This window comes from Puma concolor, chromosome C1, assembly GCF_028749965.1.
Source record: "Puma concolor isolate L17-30 chromosome C1, mPumCon1.1.hap2, whole genome shotgun sequence".
Classification (NCBI taxonomy): domain Eukaryota; kingdom Metazoa; phylum Chordata; class Mammalia; order Carnivora; family Felidae; genus Puma; species Puma concolor.
In genome coordinates, this window is record NC_141674.1 from 5,488,108 (window position 1) to 5,508,010 (window position 19,903).

General features: G+C 44.4%; 1 protein-coding gene across 4 annotated transcripts; it reads right to left on the bottom strand.

Moving 5' to 3' along the window:
• Positions 1-907: 907 nt before the first annotated feature.
• TNFRSF9 (TNF receptor superfamily member 9) lies at positions 908-18,077 on the bottom strand. Of its 4 annotated transcripts, XM_086715561.1 has the most exons (9): positions 15,893-18,077; positions 15,475-15,551; positions 14,538-14,721; positions 13,697-13,804; positions 12,568-12,705; positions 12,060-12,126; positions 9,249-9,379; positions 8,584-8,718; positions 908-3,707 (listed from the first exon to the last, which is right to left on the bottom strand). In XM_086715561.1, the coding sequence occupies exons 3-9, from the start codon at positions 14,650-14,652 to the stop codon at positions 3,610-3,612; spliced, it is 792 nt and encodes a 263-aa protein (XP_086571687.1). In that variant the 5' UTR covers positions 14,653-14,721; positions 15,475-15,551; positions 15,893-18,077; the 3' UTR covers positions 908-3,609. The 4 variants fall into 4 exon arrangements, with proteins under 4 accessions (XP_086571687.1, XP_086571686.1, XP_086571688.1 ...); XM_086715560.1 differs by having other exon boundaries at positions 15,475-18,077; XM_086715563.1 differs by lacking the exon at positions 908-3,707 and adding an exon at positions 7,545-7,909 and having other exon boundaries at positions 15,475-18,077.
• Between the last annotated feature and the right edge of the window lie 1,826 nt (positions 18,078-19,903).

Sequence of the window (19,903 nt, forward strand, 5' to 3'; positions counted from 1 at the left end):
TAATAACAAATAAAAATATCACTATGGGGGCACCTGGGTGGCTCGGTCGGTTAAGCGTCCGACTCTTGGTTCCAGCTCAGGTCGTGATTTCACAGTTCATGAGTTTGAGCCCCGCATCGGGCCCTGTGCCGACAGTGTGGAGCCTGCTTGGGATTCTTACTCTCTCCCTCTCCCTCTGCCCCTCCCCTGCTCTTGCTCTCTCACTCTCCCAAAACAAATAAACTTAATAGAAAAATAAATAAAACAAAATTATAAAGTAAGAAGGTGCCTAGAAATAAATCTAATAAAAGATGTACGAGCAAAGCTTCTGGAGAAACTTTATAAAACTCTGTGGGACATTGAATTAAATACTCGTATTACCGAGGATCAAGAGTTTTTATAAAGCTACTGTAACCAAGACAGTGTGGTACTGGCACAGGGACAGACTCGTTGACCAGTGGAACAGAACAGAGAGCTCAGGAACAGACCCACGGATATGGAGAACTCGGAGAAGGACAGAGGCAGTAGTGTAGATCCATGGGGAAACGCTGGACCGTGGAATAAACGACACCAGGTCTGGCGGTTATCGGCATACAGGGCTCAAAATTGGACCATCACCTCCCAGCACACACAATAATCAGTTCTTGAGAGATTACACTTAAAACTTTCAGAATAAAAGGTGTGGAAGTATCTTTATGATACTGAGGCGTCGAAGGGTTTCTTTCATCAAGAAACAAAAATGTGTTGACGATATAAGAAACGAGTTGTAAACTTAACCAGAGTCAGAACTTTTTTGCCGATTACTGGAAAGACGGAGAAGGCCATAATGAAAAAGAGAAAAAAATTACAAACAAAGCAGATATTCATGATATGTACAGGCAACCAAAGATTATTATCGCGAATATATAAAGAATGACGAACCAATAAGAAGAAGACAACCAAGTGTTTAAAAACGAGCAAACAACATGAGCAAGCGTGTCACAAAAAGAAACACCAGTGATATAAAAACACGGGATGAGATGCTCATCAGTAATTCAGGAAATACAAAATAAGACCACAGTGAAACCGCCCTCTAAAACCCACTAGATGGGCAAAATCGAGAGTCTGCCAATCCCAGATGCTAGCAACGATGGGATTTGGTGAGGCTGACATGACCATGAGTTAGAACTACTGCTCTGAGAAGCGTTGAGCACAGTAGCAGAGTTATATTGTTCAAACATATTTTCTGGTCCTCTCTGCGCAAAGATTACGCTCTCTGCCCTGTTCGATGCCAGCCTCACCACATGACTCGCTCTAAAGGTTAGACTCTAACCAACCAGCTCTGAGCAAAGTGGCACGTATGCCTTTGCCCTGAGACGGCCAGTGTTCCAAGTAGAAGCTCCCCCTCCCCCTAAATCCGAGTGAAGTCACGTGGGACGGAGCCACTCTCAGCCTGCCGTGGCCATGTAATGATAGCAAGAAATGCTTGTTTTGTCCAAGTCCATGAAGATTGTGGGGGGGGGAGGGGGCAGGGAGGGACATTTGTTATTTCTGCATAACTTAGTTTATAAAGTTGAACATTCATATGCCCAAAGGTCCAGAAATTTCACTCGAAGGAAGTTTCCCTAGAGACACTCTTCCACAAGACACACATGAAAAAAAACATTCATACCAGGGCGCTTGGGTGGCTCAGTCGGTTAAGCATCCGACTTCGGCTCAGGTCATGATCTTGTGCATGAGTTCGAGCCCCGTATCGGGCTCTGTGCTGACAGCTCAGAGCCTGGAGCCTGTTTCAGATTCTGTGTCTCCCTCTCTCTCTGACCCTCCCCCGTACATGCTCTGTCTCTCCCTGTCTCAAAAATAAATAAAGGTTAAAAAAAAAATTCATACCAACATTGCCTATAATTGCAAAAAAAAAAAAAAAAAAAAAAAACAACTGCAAATGACTCACATATCTTTTGATTCAGAACGCATTGATAAATTATGGTATATTTGCAAAATTATACAATCGTTAAAATGAATGCATTCTAGTTACACACAATTATATGAATGAATCTTATAAATAGAATTTTGAGTGATTAAACCAAGTCACATACAGTGTAATATCATTGTCATAAGGCTAAAAAACAAGCGAAACTAAATAACGTAGTTTTGGAGTACATACATATGTGAGCAATGATTTTTTTTAAAGCAAGGGAATCGATCGAATTGATGTTCCTGAGAGACGGTGCCTGGGGGTGAGGTGGAGAGGTAGGCAGAAGATGAGGGAGGAAAAGCAACACGGAGAGGATGCTCTGACCTTGACCCTGACCCTATAAAGGGTCAGATGTTACATATTTTAGGCTCTGTAGAGACCATACAGTCTCTTGCACAACTACTCAACTCTGCTGTTGTGATGCAAAAGCCACCTGAGTGTGGCTGAATGTTCCCATAAAATTTTATTTATGGACTCCGAAATTTTAACTTTACATACATACATACATACATACATGTCATGAGATATTAGTCTTATTTTGATTTGTTTTTCACAATTTAAACATGTAAAAATCACGTTTAGCTCAGAAGCCATACAAAGCCTCAGATTTGGTCCTTCGGGGTCTGGCAACTTCTGCTCTCGTGGGCTACGGGCTCACGGGTGTTCGTTCTAGAATTGTTCATTCCTACCCGTTTCCTCGATTAGTATATCAAATATTATGTTTAATGGTTTTAAGAATTAAAAACACATAAGCCAATTCTTTTTAATGGGCAAAACAGATGAAGGGGCTCAAGAGACACAAACTTCCAGTTGTAAAATAAATAAGGCACAGGGATGACGAATATAGCACAGGGAATACAGTCAATGACACTGTAATGACATCCTATGGTGACAGATTGGGACTACACTTATAATCGTGGTGAGCTTGAGTAATGTACAGAATTGAGCCACTAGGTTCTACACTGGAAACAAATATAACATTGCTTGTCAATTACACTTCACTAGTAAATTAAAAAAAAAAAACATTAAACAACAACAACAACAACAAAACATAAACCCTGTCTCAGAGAGGAGAGTCACAAAGCAGAAGACACAAGGGTGGAGGGGACCACAAGATGTGCAAAGACATCCGAACTCTTTCCAAAACTCTTCCTGAAGGTCTGAGATATTTTGCCCTTGACCTCAAATTTGGGCCCTGTCATAATTTCCCTCCTCACATTAGTAGAGATCATTGTGTCGAATGTCTGAACCAAAGGAAGATTTGGTTGGGGGTATTTCCTGCATCTTATGACTTTTTGTCCTATTAGCACACACACACACAAAACGGAATTAAATTTGATTATCATTTTAGCTGGACCATTGGCCCACATGATTTCATTTGAAGTACAAGTCTCTTTAGAATTCAAAAAAAAAAAAAAAAAGAAAGAAAAAAAAAGAAAAGAAAAGAAAAGAAAGCATCTCAAGGCTATTAAACATTATCTAGAAAATGCCCCGGTCCCACACATCCACTTAAAAGGGATACATTTTTTAAAGGCCAACCTGTTAGCATTCTGAGAAAACTTGGGGGGTAATCCTGAGTCTTATCTAGGATGGTCTTTTTCGATTTAGAAAGCTACGATAGAGGGATCACTCATGTTTCTGTGCTGATTCTTCTCAAGACAGTCCCAGCGGCTGCTTCACAGAATAGTGTGAACACACTCTCCTTCTTCTTCTTCTGGAAATCGGCAGCTACAGGCATCTTCCTCTTGGGCGGTTTGCACTGGTCTCATAAACGCTGAAAAGTAATTTAAAAGTGAGTCATCTTTTGTTGTTGGCCTTAACCATTTAACAGCCCGGTTCCATAAATCACAGTCACAGGACATCTTCTAGCAACCGCGCTCAACTTTGATTTGAACAAGTTCATCGACAAGAAAAGCGATAGCACGCACGGAAGAGCTTTTTCTCAGGATTGTTTGCAATTTCTTTTTGCCAGTTACTCTTATTGGCCCTGAACAGTGATTGTCTTTATTTGCTGCAAGGGCTTAAAAACTCGAGCGTGAATCACTGGAGCATAAAATTAGTCATATCCCGAACGTAAGCATAGTTTCAATTCAGCGGTGCTTATTTGAGTCTTGAGGTGCTTCGATTACACCCTAGACACTTTGTTTTGAAGAAAATGCTTATGGCACCAAGATATTAGATACTTCTACCACTTCCATCTCTGCAATGAAAGAACTGATTTGCGCATTCGCTCCCAGGTTTCCTTTGACGCGTTGGTGTGAAGTAATTTGTGTTACCAACGAGCAGCTCGGCATCTTAAACTGAGTTTTATTTTTTTGAGTAGCGTGACGAAGCAAAAGCGCCTGCCTCGATATCACATGCCTCTTGCTGTAAAAAATCACCGAAGGGAATGACCTCACCCAGACGGCAACCGCGTGTGCTCCTGACTTTGCTTCCCCTTCACAAGAAGAACGACTAAAGACTATTCAAGGGTTGGGGCGCCTGGGTGGCTCAGTCGGTTAAGCGACCGACTTCGGCTCGGGTCATGATCTCGCGGTCCGTGAGTTCGAGCCCCGCGTCGGGCTCTGTGCTGACAGCCCCGAGCCTGGGGCCTGTTTCAGATTCTGTGTCTCCCTCTCTCTGACCCTCCCCTGTTCACACTCTGTCTCTCCCTGTCTCAAAAATAAATAAATGTTAAAAAAAAAAAAAAAAAAAAGACTATTCAAGGGCAAGACACCACTGGCAGAACCCCAGGACGCACGGGTGAGGCCGAAGCATGCCCCACCTCGACACTACAGAGGTCAAGACAGACTGTATTAGAAGAGTGAGAGAAGCAGCCGCTGTTGACCTCAATGCCCCTCCATCAGGCCAGCACAGCACCACACAGAGAGGTTCTCCCTGAGCCTCCGGCCCCTCCAATGCCAAAGAAAAGAGAACCCCCAGGGGACCACCAGCCTCTCCCAGCACTAGGACCGCTTTGCGGGAGCCCCTGCTCTGATCTCACGCCACTGGGATGGCAGAGGAATCTTCAGGGTCCAACCACTGGGAACCTGACGGCAGCGGAGAAGGGGGAGGCGCTTATGGCCACCAGCGCACAGATCCTGGCCTACGGAGTACGTACTTGAGAAGCCCGAGTAGCAAACAGGACCAGTAGCTTTGTTCTTCTGCAGAGCCAAGTTGAGGGCTCACCCTGAACAGGGAAGCTGACAGGGTGCAAATCTGCCTGATTCAGACCCTCGAGCAAGGGGGTTTGGCCTCCAGAGAGCCTGGTTTGCCCAGGCCCAGGCAAGGAGCTAAACCACAGCTCCACCTGCTGTGGGGAATGTCTTCCAGCCCCATGTGACCTGAAGGGCCAGCGACAACTTCTGCAAGCCCAAATTCAATAGCCGGCGAAAGTATCTTTCAGGAATGAAGGGGAAATCAAGACACTCTCGGCTGAAAAACTAAGAGAATTTGACACCAGAAGTTCTAGCCAGCACATGGGGCTCCTGGGTAGCTCAGTCGGTTGAGCATCTGACTTTGGATCAGGTCACGATCTTACGGCTCATGAGTTCGAGCCCCGCATCAGGCTCTGTGCTTACAGCTCAGAGCCTGGAGCCTGCTTCAGATTCTGTGTCTCCCTCCCTCTCTGCCCCTCCCCTGCTCACGCTCTCTCTCTCTCTCTCTCTCTAAACTAAGTAAATGTTTAAAAAATTGAAAAAAAACAAACAAGTTCTAGTCAGCACAGTAAGTCAAGAAAAAAAAAAAAAAAAGACATGCAGTTTGGAAAGGAAAAAATAAAACCGTCTCTATTTGCAGATGACATTACGGTCCATGTAAAATCCCCGGGAATTCACAAAATCCTCCCATGACAAACAAGTGAGTTCAACAAAATCAGAATACTAGATCAAGTTACAAAAATCAACTGTATTCCGATAATAGTAGCAATGAAGAGGTGGAAACCAAAATTTAAGATACAAGACCACTTGCAATTGTTAAGAAACTTTAAATGCTAAGGCCTAAAGTTATCCAAATACGTACAGGACTTCTGTGCTGAAAACCACACAATGCTGATAAAAAATAAAAGAAAATATACATAAATTGGAGAGACATATTTTGTTGCACTGGAACACTTTACCTAGTAAAGACATCAGTTCTCACCAAATTAATATACAGGCTGAACACAACTGGTTTCAGAATCCCAGCTGACTTTTTTGTAGATACAGATAAGATTGTCCTAAAATTTATATGGCAATGAGAAGGAACTAGGACAGCCGAAACAATTTTTAAAAAGGAGACTAAAGTGGCAAGAATCCACCGACCCTCTACCTAAACTCAAAACTTGTTTTATAGCTGCTGTAATCAAGACTGTGTGGTATGGGCAGGGAATAAACACACAGATCAGTGGAACGAAAGAGAGAAACCAGAAATAGCACCCACGCAAGTACCGCCAACTGATTTTTTGACCAAGTCACAAAAGCAATTCACTGAAGAAGGATGGATGCTTTCAACAAATGATACTGGAACAAGTGGACATCCCCAGGCAAAGTAAGTAGATAAATAAATGAATAGGTAACACTGAAAAAAATCTTGATGTAAACCTTTCACACCTTATATAGCACTTAGCTAAAATTAAACCATGGATTTCAATGTAAAACATTTAGAAGATGACACAGGAGAAAATAAAAATCTTTGCGATCCAGAACTTGAAGAGTTCTCAGACGTGACTCCACAAATTAAAACAAAACAAAACAAAAAACTGGCAAGTTGGATTTATCGAAATTAAAACCTTTCTCTCTAGGGGCACCTGGCTGGCTCAGTCGGTGGAGCACGCGACTCTTGACCTCAGGGTTGTGAGGTGGGGTCCCATGTTGGGTGTCGCGATGACTTAAAAATAAAGTCTTTAAAAAAATAAAAGTAAAGTAAAACCTTTTTCTCTGCAGAAGACCCTGGGAAGAGGAAGAAAAGGCGAGCTGCAGAGTGGGGCCAAACAATGAAACCACACACCTGACAAAGGACTCATCTAGAAGATATGAAGAACTCTCAAATGTCAACAGTAAGACAGGCAAACAAAAGTCCAATCGGAAAGCAGACCGAAGGCATGAAGGAACCTTTCACTGAGGAAAACGCACAGATGGAAAGTCAGTACATGAAAAGATGTTTGTTCGCTCCCTAGGGCAAGGCAACTGAAGACCAAAGTAATCCACCACCGTAGGCCTCTTCGAAAAGCTGCGTAAGACACCGTGGCTGCACAAAATGCTGGTAAGGATGAGGAGACGTTTTTCGCTCACACCGCTGGTGCAATGTCAAAGGGCACGACTCCTCTGGAAAATAGTTCAGCAGTTTCTTCAAACAACAAACATACGCCTACCATATGACCCAGAAATTGCCCTCCTGGGCATTTATGCCAGAGATACAAAAATGTAAGTCCACGCGAAACTTGTGCGCGATTACTCACAAAGACTTTACATGCAATAGTGAGAAACTGGAACAACCAAAATGTCTCTCAGTAGGTGAATGGTCAAACAAACCAAGGTTCATTGATGCCACGGAATGCTGGTCGATGGTAAAGGAAAAACAAAAAAAAGGCCACTGTGGAAGCACATTAGACCTCGGGATCTCAGGGACATCGACCTGAGTGAAAAAAATCCATTCTTAAAAGGTCACACGCTTATAATCCACTTATTATATTGCATGCTTCTATCTATATCACCTTCTTAGAGTGTCAGGTGTAGGAAATAGACTCGTGACTGCCAGGAGTTGGGGTGGGGGGAGGAAGCGGATGTGACCACAGGGGACCTGCAGGATGGGGATCCTTGCGGGGAGGGGACAGTTCTGTATTGATTGTGCCAGAGTTTATGCCAGTCCACGCACGTGATCAGGTGACAGACAGCTGTGCACACACGACACGCCAATGTCAACTGCCCGGTTCGGATATTGTGCTACGGTTACGGAGGATGCAACCCCATGAGTGGCACGCGAGACTTTTCTATACTGTCTTTACAACGTCCCGTACACCTATAGTTATTTCAAAACAGAAAGTTTGTGTAAACGACCTAAAACCTTAAAAAATGGATTACAGTTCATCGCATCTCACTAATTGCCCATCACTACTCTCCCGAAGCATTTTTTTTTTTTAATTTTTTTTTCAACGTTTATTTATTTTTGGGACAGAGAGAGACAGAGCATGAACGGGGGAGGGGCAGAGAGAGAGGGAGACACAGAATCAGAAACAGGCTCCAGGCTCTGAGCCATCAGCCCAGAGCCCGACGCGGGGCTCGAACTCACAGACCGCGAGATCGTGACCTGGCTGAAGTCGGACGCTTAACTGACTGCGCCACCCAGGCGCCCCACCCGAAGCATTTTTATAAAGAACTCCATTGTAACCGGGGCTGAAGGTGGGAGGGATAATTCTTTAAATCAGAGGTTTTGGTAAGAGCTGAGGGGGGATAACTCTGTTTTCCCGTGCATTGTGGGATTTTAGCAGCCTCCCTGACTCCTTTCACCAGGTGCCCTCCACCCCCTCAAGGTTGTGACCACTCAAACTGTCTCCAGACATTGCCAAATTGCCAAATTGCCCCTGTTCGAAACCATTGTGCTGTACTAACCCCCAAAAAAGAAACTTTTCCTTTCTGCTATAAACACTCTTGCCTCAAAAGAGCTCATAACAAATACAACTGTGTTGGTCTTACGTCGTTTGAATAAATACAGGAGTTTCTTTCTGCTGTGTTTAACAATAGAGAAACGGAGTGCCAGAAAGAACACCAGGAACAGCACGGCAGCTGACATCAGCGCAAGGAAGACGATGAGGATCTGGGAGGTAGGACCTTCAAAAAAGAGCAAAAGGAAAAATGCAAAATGCATGCAGATACACAGTTTTGCAAATATGCTCATATCTACATAGGTATAGGTTACACTGGTAAACCCCCATTCGCAAAGACAAGTGGTACCTTGGACATCTTGAATCAGCTAACCTGATCAACTTGCCTGCGTATAAGAGACCTCTATTTAAAAACCTAAGTAATTTTCCTAGAGGCCCACACACATTAAGTGCTTTGGCTTCTCTAGAATATAGAAAATATGGGACTCCATAGCCGCCTTTATTTCACATTATCAAAGGTGAGGTGTTTGGGTCAAGTCTCACCTTGCTCTGCTTACTAAGGTGTGTGTCAAACTGCATGACAAACACTTGAAGAAAACTGGTGGGCTTCTAGATGCCAGGATACAAGAAGGGAGGCACGGACGAGGTGCCTGTCGTAGGCAGAGATGTGAGACATCACGGCACCGGGGCGACTTCGATTCCAATCGGAAGAGCCATAATACATTCCCTCCGATTTAATAGCAAGGAGTCACCTACCTGGATCTCTTGCAGGGGCGGGTATGGTGGCAGAGGTTGTACGTGGAAAGAAGTCGGACGAAGCTGGTCCACATAGCACATCACGTTCCTTCGTCCCGTTCACAAGTACAAACTTGCCATCCAACGAACAGCTTAGACGGTCCAATGAAAAGAGTTCAGAGAATTAATTTAGGTACAGATCGTTCTCTTTAAAAATACTGACATTTCTCATCCAATAAAGCAGCCTAGTGACAAAGCCGTGTGGGTCTGGGTTCATAAAGATATTGTGGAAAATGCCCATTTGACTGGCTGGCTTCCTCCAGCTTTTACGGCTCTCCGTAGTTCATCCTATTCTACCCACCTAACTGGATTCTTCTTTCTTCCCAGGCTGCGGAGCCTTGTCCCTTGACAGCTTGGTTCACTGTTGGGACTGGTTAGTCTCTCACCCTCCATTTCCTTTTTTTTTTTTTTTTTTTTAGTTTTTTAATCTTTATTTATTTTTGAGAGAGACAGAGCATGAGTGGGGGAGGGTCAGAGAGAGAGGGAGACACAGAATCTGAAGTATGTTCCAGGCTCCAAGCTGTCAGCACAGAGCCTCACATGGGGCTTGGACCCAAGGACCGTGAGATCATGACCTGAGCTGAAGTTGGGTACTTGACCGACTGAGCCACCCAGGTGCCCCAGATCACCCTTAATTTCTTAAACGTATTTGACCATGTCTGGCATATATGAAGGACAGACAACCTGGCATAAGCGTTAGGAGTTCTTAACCCTAGGACCTGTTGGCATCAGACAGACTAGGGTTTGAACCCAGGGTCTGTCCCTTTGCAGAATGACCATGGGCAAGTTAGAAAATCTCTCTGGGCCTCAGTTTTCTCATCTGCAAAATAAGGAATACGTGCCCCCCCGGATTTTGTGAAGAGCAAATGAATGGCCCCAAGGACACACTTTTATGGGCTGGACTCTATGAACCCAGACCCACACATCCCAATAAATGGAAGCTATCATCATCACCGTCACCATCACCATCATCATCATTGTCCTTATTTCTTTTCCCCTGTCCCTTTACCTAATGTAAACCCACTCATTCTCCAAAGCCCAGTTCAATCCCACTTTCCACGCAGACTCACTGACTTCTCTGAACTACTTGTGTCATAAGACGTTAAAAACAACAACACTTTTCCAATCTGTATGAACCAATATTTTTGTAAAACCTAAGAATGTAAATGTAAAATAATAAAATGATTTTCCAGTAAGGGTGGCTAGCCTGGGTGGCTCAGTTGGTGAAGCGTCCAACTCTTGATCTCAGCTCAGGTTTTGATCTGGGGGTTGTGAGTTCAAGCCCCGTGCTGGGCTCTGCACTGGGTGTGAAACCTACTTATAAAATAAAAAAATAAAAATAAAAATAAAGATTTTCTAGCCAGAAAATCAAACGAAGAAAGAACAAAGGCATACAAAATACAAGACCTAAATTTTTATTAGGTGACTCTGCCGATTACCTCAAAAGTTTCTACATGCTTATTCTTTAAAAAAAAATTTTTTTTAACATTTATTTATTTTTGAGACAGAGAGAGACAGAGCATGAATGGGGAGGGTCAGAAAGAGGGAGACACAGAATCTGAAACAGGTTCCAGGCTCTGAGCTGTCAGCACAGAGCCCGACGCGGGGCTTGAACTCATGGACCGCGAGATCATGACCTGAGCTGAAGTCGGCCGCTTAACCAACTGAGCTACCCAGGCGCCCCAGCATGAACGGGGGGAGGGCCAGAGAGAGAGGGAGACACAGAATCCAAAGCAGGCTCCAGACTCTGAGCTGTCAGCACAGAGCCCGATGTGGGGCTTGAACTCACAGAGCATGAGATCATGACCTGAGCCGAAGTTGGACGCTTAACCGACTGAGCCCCCCAGGCGCCCCTCTACATGCTTATTCTTAATGTGTGTGGTGTTCTTGCCACGGACAACCAACTGTCTGTAGGTCAGCACCCATCCGCGGACCACAATTTGAGTAGCTCTGGTCCTGATCACACAAGGCAACAAGCATATTCTCATGTATGCTGTTGGCTGTTTTACTTCTGTGATGGTCGTGTCTGTCCAGGTAGATGTTATGTTTTTGGGGGTAGGAAATACACTTTACCCTTCCTGTACAATTCTCAGTGCTGGCATTGTACTTGAAGATGGGCTGATCGATGAGGAAAGTAAGAGGCAGCAAAGAGATTGGAAGGCAACAGAACAGAACAGCTGGGGCTGAGGGGCTGATAGTAACAAAGTTCCAGCAAATCTGAGCTAAATGCTCTGGGCGTTGCTTCTGGAGAAAATGCCCACTTTGTGCATCAAATCACTATTACCTCATACTGCTCCCATGCTGTCTATTCATATGTCCTTCTATACCTATACTTGATAGATTTTTTAAGTAGGCTCCAAGGCCACGTAAAGGCTTGAACTCACAACACTGAGATCAGGAGTCACGCGCTCCACCAACTGAGCTAGTCAGGGTCCCCTGTATACTGGATAGATTTTTAAAAGCTTCAGTGAAAACATTCTTTTTCTTTAAAAAGGTTAACCCAGAGGGGCGCCTGGGTGGCTCAGTTGGTTAAGCGTCCGGCTTCGGCTCAGGTCATGATCTCGCGGTACTTGAGTTCGAGACCCACGTCGGGCTCTGTACTGATGGCTCAGAGCCTGGAGCCTGCTTCGGATTCTGTGTGTGTGTCTCTCTCTTTGTCCCTCCCCCGCTCACACTCTGGCTCTTTCTCTCTCAAAAATGAAAAAACATTAAAAAAAACAAAAAGGTTAACCCAGATTTTTTATTTTGAAAGCAAAAGGAAATTATACATACTTTGTCCAGGGTCGACAGGTCCCATGTTTCTGATCATTAAATGTCCCAAAGCAGCAGTCTTTACAACCTTGCATAAAAATTAAAGCAACAATAAGAAAGGGAATATTTTCATGATTTTATAGCTCTCTCTGAGATGAACATAATTACATAATAATAAAAGCATTAACTTAGTACAATCTACACAGATTGTTCAACAATGCTCCTGGAAACGAACCCCCAAGATGATTAAAATTTTCATTCTAATTGTACATAGAGGATTTTATATATATGTAGAGAATGTATGAAAATACATAATCCTGGTGAATAACAAATGTTGAAATTTCAAGTTTTTTCCATTGATTGCAAAATAATTTTGTAAACATCATAGACTTGACTCAGTGGTTCATTGTGTGTTACTTGAAGGTTCTACTAATCTATGTTCTACTTTATATTCAAAGGACCAAGACCTAAATCAATGACATACATCTAGAGAACAGACTTGCACTAGATTGAGGAAGAGTGAACTTACCTTCTTTGGTTAATTCTTGACCTTGTTCACAATCCTGCTCACACATGGTACATCTTTCCCCCAAGCAGTGGAATCCTGAGATGCACTCACACTCTGCATTGCTGGTGGGGGAACACATTTTCTTGGTCCTGAAAACACCTACAAAGTTTCCCAGTGTTACATTACACTTGACCTCTGAACCCAGGAAGAAAATTTATGTTCTGTGATTTATTTTATTTTTATTTTTATTTTTTCAACGTTTATTTATTTTTTGGGACAGAGAGAGACAGAGCATGAACGGGAGAGGGGCAGAGAGAGAGGGAGACACAGAATCGGAAACAGGCTCCAGGCTCTGAGCCATCAGCCCAGAGCCTGACGCGGGGCTCAAACTCCCGGACCGCGAGATCGTGACCTGGCTGAAGTCGGATGCTTAACCGACTGTGCCACCCAGGCGCCCCTGTTCTGTGATTTAAAAAAAAACAAACAAAAAACCATGCTCAAAAACAAACAAACCCAAAAAACAAAACAAAACAAAAACAAAAAACAAAAACAAAACAAAACAAGGCAAAAAAAAATAAAACAAAACCAAAAACAAAAAAAAAAAAGCCACATGCTCACTCTATTTACAATGTTCCCAATGACCTTCAAGTATAAAGTTTCTTTTTAAATCTCTACAGAAGACATTTTTACATCTTCCCAATTAAAAGCTTCTCTCTTGTCAGATATGTGTTTCCTCTAATATTTAAAAGCTCAATCCACAAATTACTGCTTTTACAGTGAATTATTTTACTGGACTTGCCTTTTGACAAAGGAACCAGCCTATTTAACACTTAACATTTTCCATCGAAATCAATACACTAGGGAATAAGAACCTGTCCTCTCAACACAGGTCCCGGTAAACAATACATCTTTTTTTTTTTTTTTTAGTGTTTATTTATTTCTGAGACAGAGACAGAGCATGAGTGGGGGAGGGGCAGAGAGAGAGAGGGAGGCACCGAATCCCAAGCAGGCTCCAGGCTCTGAGCCATCAGCACAGAGCCCGACGCGGGGCTCGAACTCACAGACCGCGAGATCATGACCCGAGCCAAAGTCGGACTCTCAACCGACTGAGTCACCCAGGCGCCCCAACAATACATCTTTTGAATCTTACCTTCACACTGCCTGCATATGTCACAGGCCCTCTGTCCACTGGTGCTGGAGAAACTATTTGAAGGGCAAGCAATGCAGATGTGATCCTTGTTTTTCTCACAGAAAGTACCTAGGAAGGTGGATAATGGCTGTACGTGTTTGACAATGGACAGGCATCACCCGAAGTATCGTGACGTTGACAGGAAAACTAGAATACGAACCAATGATTCTCATCTCTGGCTGGTGCAGCCCTACACTTTCTTTTGGTGGACTTTCTAGAACTGCAATATTGCCCTTAGCATAGCCACAGAGCTACAACTAAACGAAGTGTAGATATCGCAACAGAGAAACCAATAGAAAGAGCACAGTTTCCTTCCTCTGCTGAACAAAAAACAATGATCTCTCTTGATGGCCCCAGGAGACCAATACGACCGATTCAGGGGATCAGTATACTAACAACGTTCGTGTGTCTGCTCTTCCCTACTCTGTGAAGCCTCCTGCCACAGCTTGTGCCCTGCTGTGCCCCCTGCTGAGCACAGATCCTTACAGATAAGGCTGACACTTACCAAGGTCTTGCCATGTGCCATGCACGGTTCACCACAGTGAACAGTTGATCATATGTTCTTCCCAGCAAAGCTGGGAGATAGGATCTTTTATTATCCCCAGAGGACAAAGCTGGGGCACAAGAGAATAAGTGACATGGCTGGTATGTCCACCCAGCTAAAATGTAGCATCCAAGAAATATGTGTAAATGAATTAATACAACATCATTGAAACAGAGCTCATTAGCCCTGACTACTAGACTAACCGAACCACGGTGTTCAACAGGATAGATCAAACACACATGCTAATTTGGTTCTTACCTGCTGGGCATTTGCTACAAGAATCCTGAATTGGTCTCGTCCTCTCAAAATTCATGACCAGCAACACGGTAGCCAATATGTTGTAATAGCCACTGCCCATGATGAAATCTTGCATAGATGGGATACAAGCAAGGCAGATTCCAGAAGGATTTTAGTCAAAGTAGCTGGTTTTGCAAATACCACTATGCAAAAGGTAAAACATTTCAAGAATGAGATGGTTCCTCCTTTTTAGAATTATCTGCATTTGGACCATTACCATTGCAATTCCATAAGACCGTAACTTGGGTTTTTTTCCGAAACAATCGCTGATGGAATGTTATGGAAAAGGTGGCGAATTCATAGACGTGTCTACGATCAGACAGGCCTGACTACACACACAGCCTTGTGCAGGCTGGCCAAAGTCTAAGAGCACGCTTTCCAACATATTTTGCCAAAATGCAGAAATAGCAATAGCAAGAACTTTTGGGGACTTTCATGGACACTTAGCACTGACGTCCAGATTTCAACAATGCCAGCTGCTTGCTGCCTCTGAGACAGAGTTCTTAAAATGACAATCTGTCAGTCGACAATCTGCAGTCATATCTGACAGTTCAGCTCAGTGGGAAGGCATCTCATTATTACTCTTCCCCCCTTGTCAGAACAATACGTGAAAATCTCAACACCGAATCGCTAAAATGTTGAAGCACCTCTCTGCTCAGCTGATTATCATATTTTCTTAATAGACATGTATTTGCCCATTTTGAGGTCTGAAGCTCATATAGTAACAAAGCTCAGAAGAATGAAATCTCCTGAGGCCAGGTTCTTGGTCCTTATGTAATAGGCTATGGATCAACAGTTATTAGAAGTTGGAAGGAAAAAAGTCTAGACCTGGAGAAACAGAATAAAGCCTCTATCCCCACCCCGACTCCATTCCCCCGACTGCCCCAAACGGACAAACCTTGAGATCTCAGGGCTGGTGAAGAACTTTCCACTCCTTGATCTTCAGAGCTGCGAGGTTCTGACTCTTGAGGAGAGCTGCCAGGTCAAACCCAAGAGTTTGGTGACTCAGCCGGGGGCGGGGCCTTGTGGGAAATCCCCGCCACAACTCTGTGAGGTTGCTCACTTGATATCTGCTGACCCCAAAATCCCCCAAAGCCCCCGTCCCCACTTGATAATGGCACTTCAAACCATTTCTTGGAAGCAGCTCTCTACTGTTAGGACATCTCTCTGATGACTTTGGGAAAAGGGTTTTGTCATTTTTTAAAAGAATCTTCCATGTCAAAACCTTTAATGGGTCCCGAACATCTTTGAGGTGTTGGGGATGAAGCCCACCTCTTAGATAAATACCAGCACTTTCGCCATACCCTGCCTCTTACCTGTATAATCATGATGATTCTATAGCTGTAACTCATTGAGTGCACTGATGTACCAGGCATCGCATAAGCCCTTTGATGAATACGGTCCTCAGAAGACCCCCAGGAGTTGATATCATCATCATTATTAGAACGGCACTATGCAAATGAGAACATTGAGCCTATGAGTCTAGCCAGACCATCAGCAGGACGGGGAGCCAGGATTAGAACCCAGGTCAACCTGATTCCTTTCTACTGGGCTCCTTGCTGTGTGGGTGAGATGCGGGAAGGAGGAGGGAGAAATAGCATAGAACTTATATGGCGGATGACTTTAGGTAAAGTTGAGAGCTACGAGGGTTTTTCAGAAAACCATTATTTCCGTTTTTGTTTTCCAGACGGAAGAAGAGGAAGGGGAGAGCAGGGGAAGGAGAGGTGGAGGAGGTGGTCAGGCAGGAGGAAGAGGAGGAGGGTGTTCCAGAGATACTAAGAAGAACCTGTCCAGTATCGAGAGGCTAGGGGCCCTCAGGAAGACAACCAAGGGAACTGTAGAGCAAGAGTGGTTTCAACGAAAACAGATGGTTTTCTGTTAGGATCCAAACAGAAAAGAACTATTTCCCCCCAGGAGACATGGGGGCTTGGGGTCTCCCCCCAGGAGAGATGGGGTATGAAGAGAGGGGAGGAGGGAGCGAATGCTTAGTAAACACTTGCTATGTGCTAAGCACTTTACATGTTTCCACGACTCCCATCATGCCACCGTGCTCCTTAGAAACTTTCAGTGGCTCCCTGTTGTCCACAAAACAAAACAAAGTGGAAAGAAAAGCTGGATCCCATGGTCCAGAGGGCCCAATATTCAAGGACCTCTGAGACCTGATCTGAAGTCTCCGTTTAAAAAAATTAACGGGGCGCCTGGGGGGGCTCAGCTGGTTGAGTGTCCGCCTTCTGCTCAGATCATGATCTCACAGTTCGTGAGTTCGAGCCCCGCACTGGGCTCTGCGCTGACAGCTCGGAGCCTGGAGCGTGCTTCGGATTCTGTGTGTGTGTCTCTCTCTCTCTCTGCCCCTCCGCCGCTCACGCTCTGTTTCTGTCTCTTTCTCTCAAAAATAAATAAACATTAAAAAATAAATTAATTAAGATATACCTCAAATAGCATAAATTTCACTATTTTGCTTTATTATTATTTTTTATTTATTTTGAGAGAGAGACAGTACAAGCAGGGGAGGGGCAGAGAGAGAGGGAGAGAGAATCCCAAGCAGGCTCCATGCCGTCAGTGCAGAGCCCGTCACGGTGCTTGTCTCATGAAGCGTGAGATCATGACCTGAACCAAAACCAAGAGTTGGCCACTCAACCGACCGAGCCATGCAGGTGCCCCAAATTTCACTAAAGTGTACATTTCAGTGCATTTGGGTACATTCACTAGATTTTGCAACTATCATCAGTATATAAATGCAGAACATTTTCATCCCTCCAAAAAGATACACATGAGCAGTCAGTCACTCCCCAGCGTACCCTGGTAACCGCCAATCTGTTTTCTGTCTCTATGAATCTGCCCGTTCTAGATGCTCCCTGTTCACAGAATCATACAGTGTCTTGTCTTTTGCATCAGGCTTCTCTCACTTAGCACGTTTACTCAATATCCTTGCATGTATCAGGACTTCATTCTTTTTCACAGCTGCGTAATATTCCGCCGCACTGAGGTCCGCATGTTGTCTAGCCATTCATCAGTCGATGGACATTTGAATTGTTCCACTTTTGACTACTATGAATAATGTCGCCATGAATATTTGCGTACACGTTTTTGTACGAGCAGATTTTCAGTTCCCGGGTGCATACCTAGGCGTGAAATTGCTGCATTGTATGGTAATTCTGTTTCACTTTTTGAGGAATTGCCAGACTCTTTTCTCCGGCAGCTGCACCATTATATATCCCCCACCAGCAGTGCGTAGGATTCCAATTTCCCCACAGCCTTGCTAGCACTTGTTATTTTTCCGTTCTTTAAATTTTTTTTATTTCTTATTTTAGAGAGAGAGAGGGTAAGAACATGCTCGAGTGGTGGGGGAAGCGGGGAGGGCAGAGGGAGAGAGAGAGAATCTTAAGTTCAGTGTGGAGCCTGACACAGGGCTCAATCCCACCACCCTGGGATCATGACCTGAGCTGAAATCAAGAGTCGGATGCTCAACCGACTGAGCCACCCAGGCGCCCTCCGTTTTTTTTTTTTTTTTTTTTTTTTTTTTAATTTTTTTTTTCAACGTTTATTTATTTTTGGGACAGAGAGAGACAGAGCATGAACGGGGGAGGGGCAGAGAGAGAGGGAGACACAGAATCGGAAACAGGCTCCAGGCTCTGAGCCATCAGCCCAGAGCCTGACGCGGGGCTCGAACTCACGGACCGCAAGATCGTGACCTGGCTGAAGTCGGACGCTTAACCGACTGCGCCACCCAGGCGCCCCACCTCCGTTTGTTTTTTTAAGCATATTTAAAAAAAAAAATTTTTAGGGGCGCCTGGGTGGCTCAGTCAGTTGAGCATCCGACTTCGGCTCAGGTCACGATCTCACGGTCCGTGAGTTCTAGCCTCGCGTCGGGCTCTGTGCTGACAGCTCGGGGCCTGGAGCCTGCTTCGGATTCTGTGTCTCCCTCTCTCTCTGCCCCTCCCCCACTCATGCTGTCAAAAATTAATAAACATTAAAAAAATTTTTTTAATTTTTTAATGTTTATTTATTCTTTGAGAGAGACAGAGACAGAGTGCAAGCAGGGGAGGGGCAGGGAGAGAGGGAGACACAGAATCCGAAGCAGGCTCCAGGCTCCAAGCTGTCAGCACAGAACCCGACGTGGGGCTCACACCCACAAACTATGAGATCATGAATGACCTGAGCCAAAGTCAGACGCTTAACCGACTAAGCCACACAGGCGCCCCTATTTTTAGTTAAAATTTTTTTGTTATAGTCATCCTGGTAGGTGGTCTTTCATTGTGGTTTTCATTTGCTACCCTTAGTCCAATTTTATTATGTACCCCCCCCACACACACACACACTGTCCTCCACATAATGGGACCAGTAGAGTATGGCAGCTGCTTAAGAGCCCAAGCTTTGCCGTCAGACTGGCTTGGATTGAATCGAGGCTCTGCAATTAATGGTCATAAGACCTTGGGCAAATTTCTTAACCTCCGTGAGTCAATTTTTCCAATCACGTCCTACAGATACAATAACACTGTACTTCACCCTTATCTAGTGAGGACTAAATGAGACATTGAACGTGAAGTACCTAGCTCAGTGCCTGGCACATAGTTCTCAAGAAGAAAGGAGCTGTTATTATGTGACTTATGACTTTAAAATTTCCCTCCCCCAGTTTCCCATGCTGATCATCTGTAAAGCAACCAGGGCAAGTAGCAAAAGAGAAGGAAAATGCACGGGCTGTCTACAGAATTTATTCCCAGAGTCTGAGAGTCCTCCAAAAGCCACTTTACCTGTGGTCATTGTGGGATCCCCTGCAGCGACTTCATCAGAGTTCGCCCCGTGGGAGTTTCATACCGCATAAAAATGACACTGCTGATCACCTAACACTTTCAAAGTCACGATCTAACCAGGTGACCTCCTCATTTACATGTGGTGCTCTGGGTTTAACACTGCAGCATGACATTTAACTGGACTGTATTTTCATTTAACTCAGTGCTGCTCACGGAGCTACGTTCTGGATAGTCTGTGGGCAGACACACTGCCTCCTCTGAAAGTGACGTCTGTCATTTCCCAGCACAGCAGTTAGCTCCCTGTTTCAAGCGGCACTAGTGACACAAAAGTCTTTACCTAGAGAAAAGATTCTCAAGGCTAGCTTGACCAGCTCATGTTACACAAAATCCACCATTTTCAGAATTAATCCACTGAAGGCTCCGCACAGCTTGATTCCGGTGTTTAAGGAATTGTCCGCCGTTCGTGTCACCATATTCTTCTTTGATAAAAACCGTCATGGGCAGATTCTGTAGTTCACCTGATGCACACACTATCTGAGCTCATCAAGATAAACACTTCCCCACCACTCTCGGTCT

Bases quoted from the DNA above. Each gene is read 5' to 3' on its own strand.
- TNFRSF9 (XM_086715561.1), bottom strand. From the start codon at position 14,652: ATGCAAGATTTCATCATGGGCAGTGGCTATTACAACATATTGGCTACC. The intron at 12,706-13,696 runs GTAAGATTCAAA...GAAACTTTGTAG, and splicing joins CATATGCAGGCAGTGTGAAG to GTGTTTTCAGGACCAAGAAA. The intron at 3,708-8,583 runs GTAAGACCAACA...ATTACTTTTCAG, and splicing joins CCTGTATTTATTCAAACGAC to CGTTTATGAGACCAGTGCAA.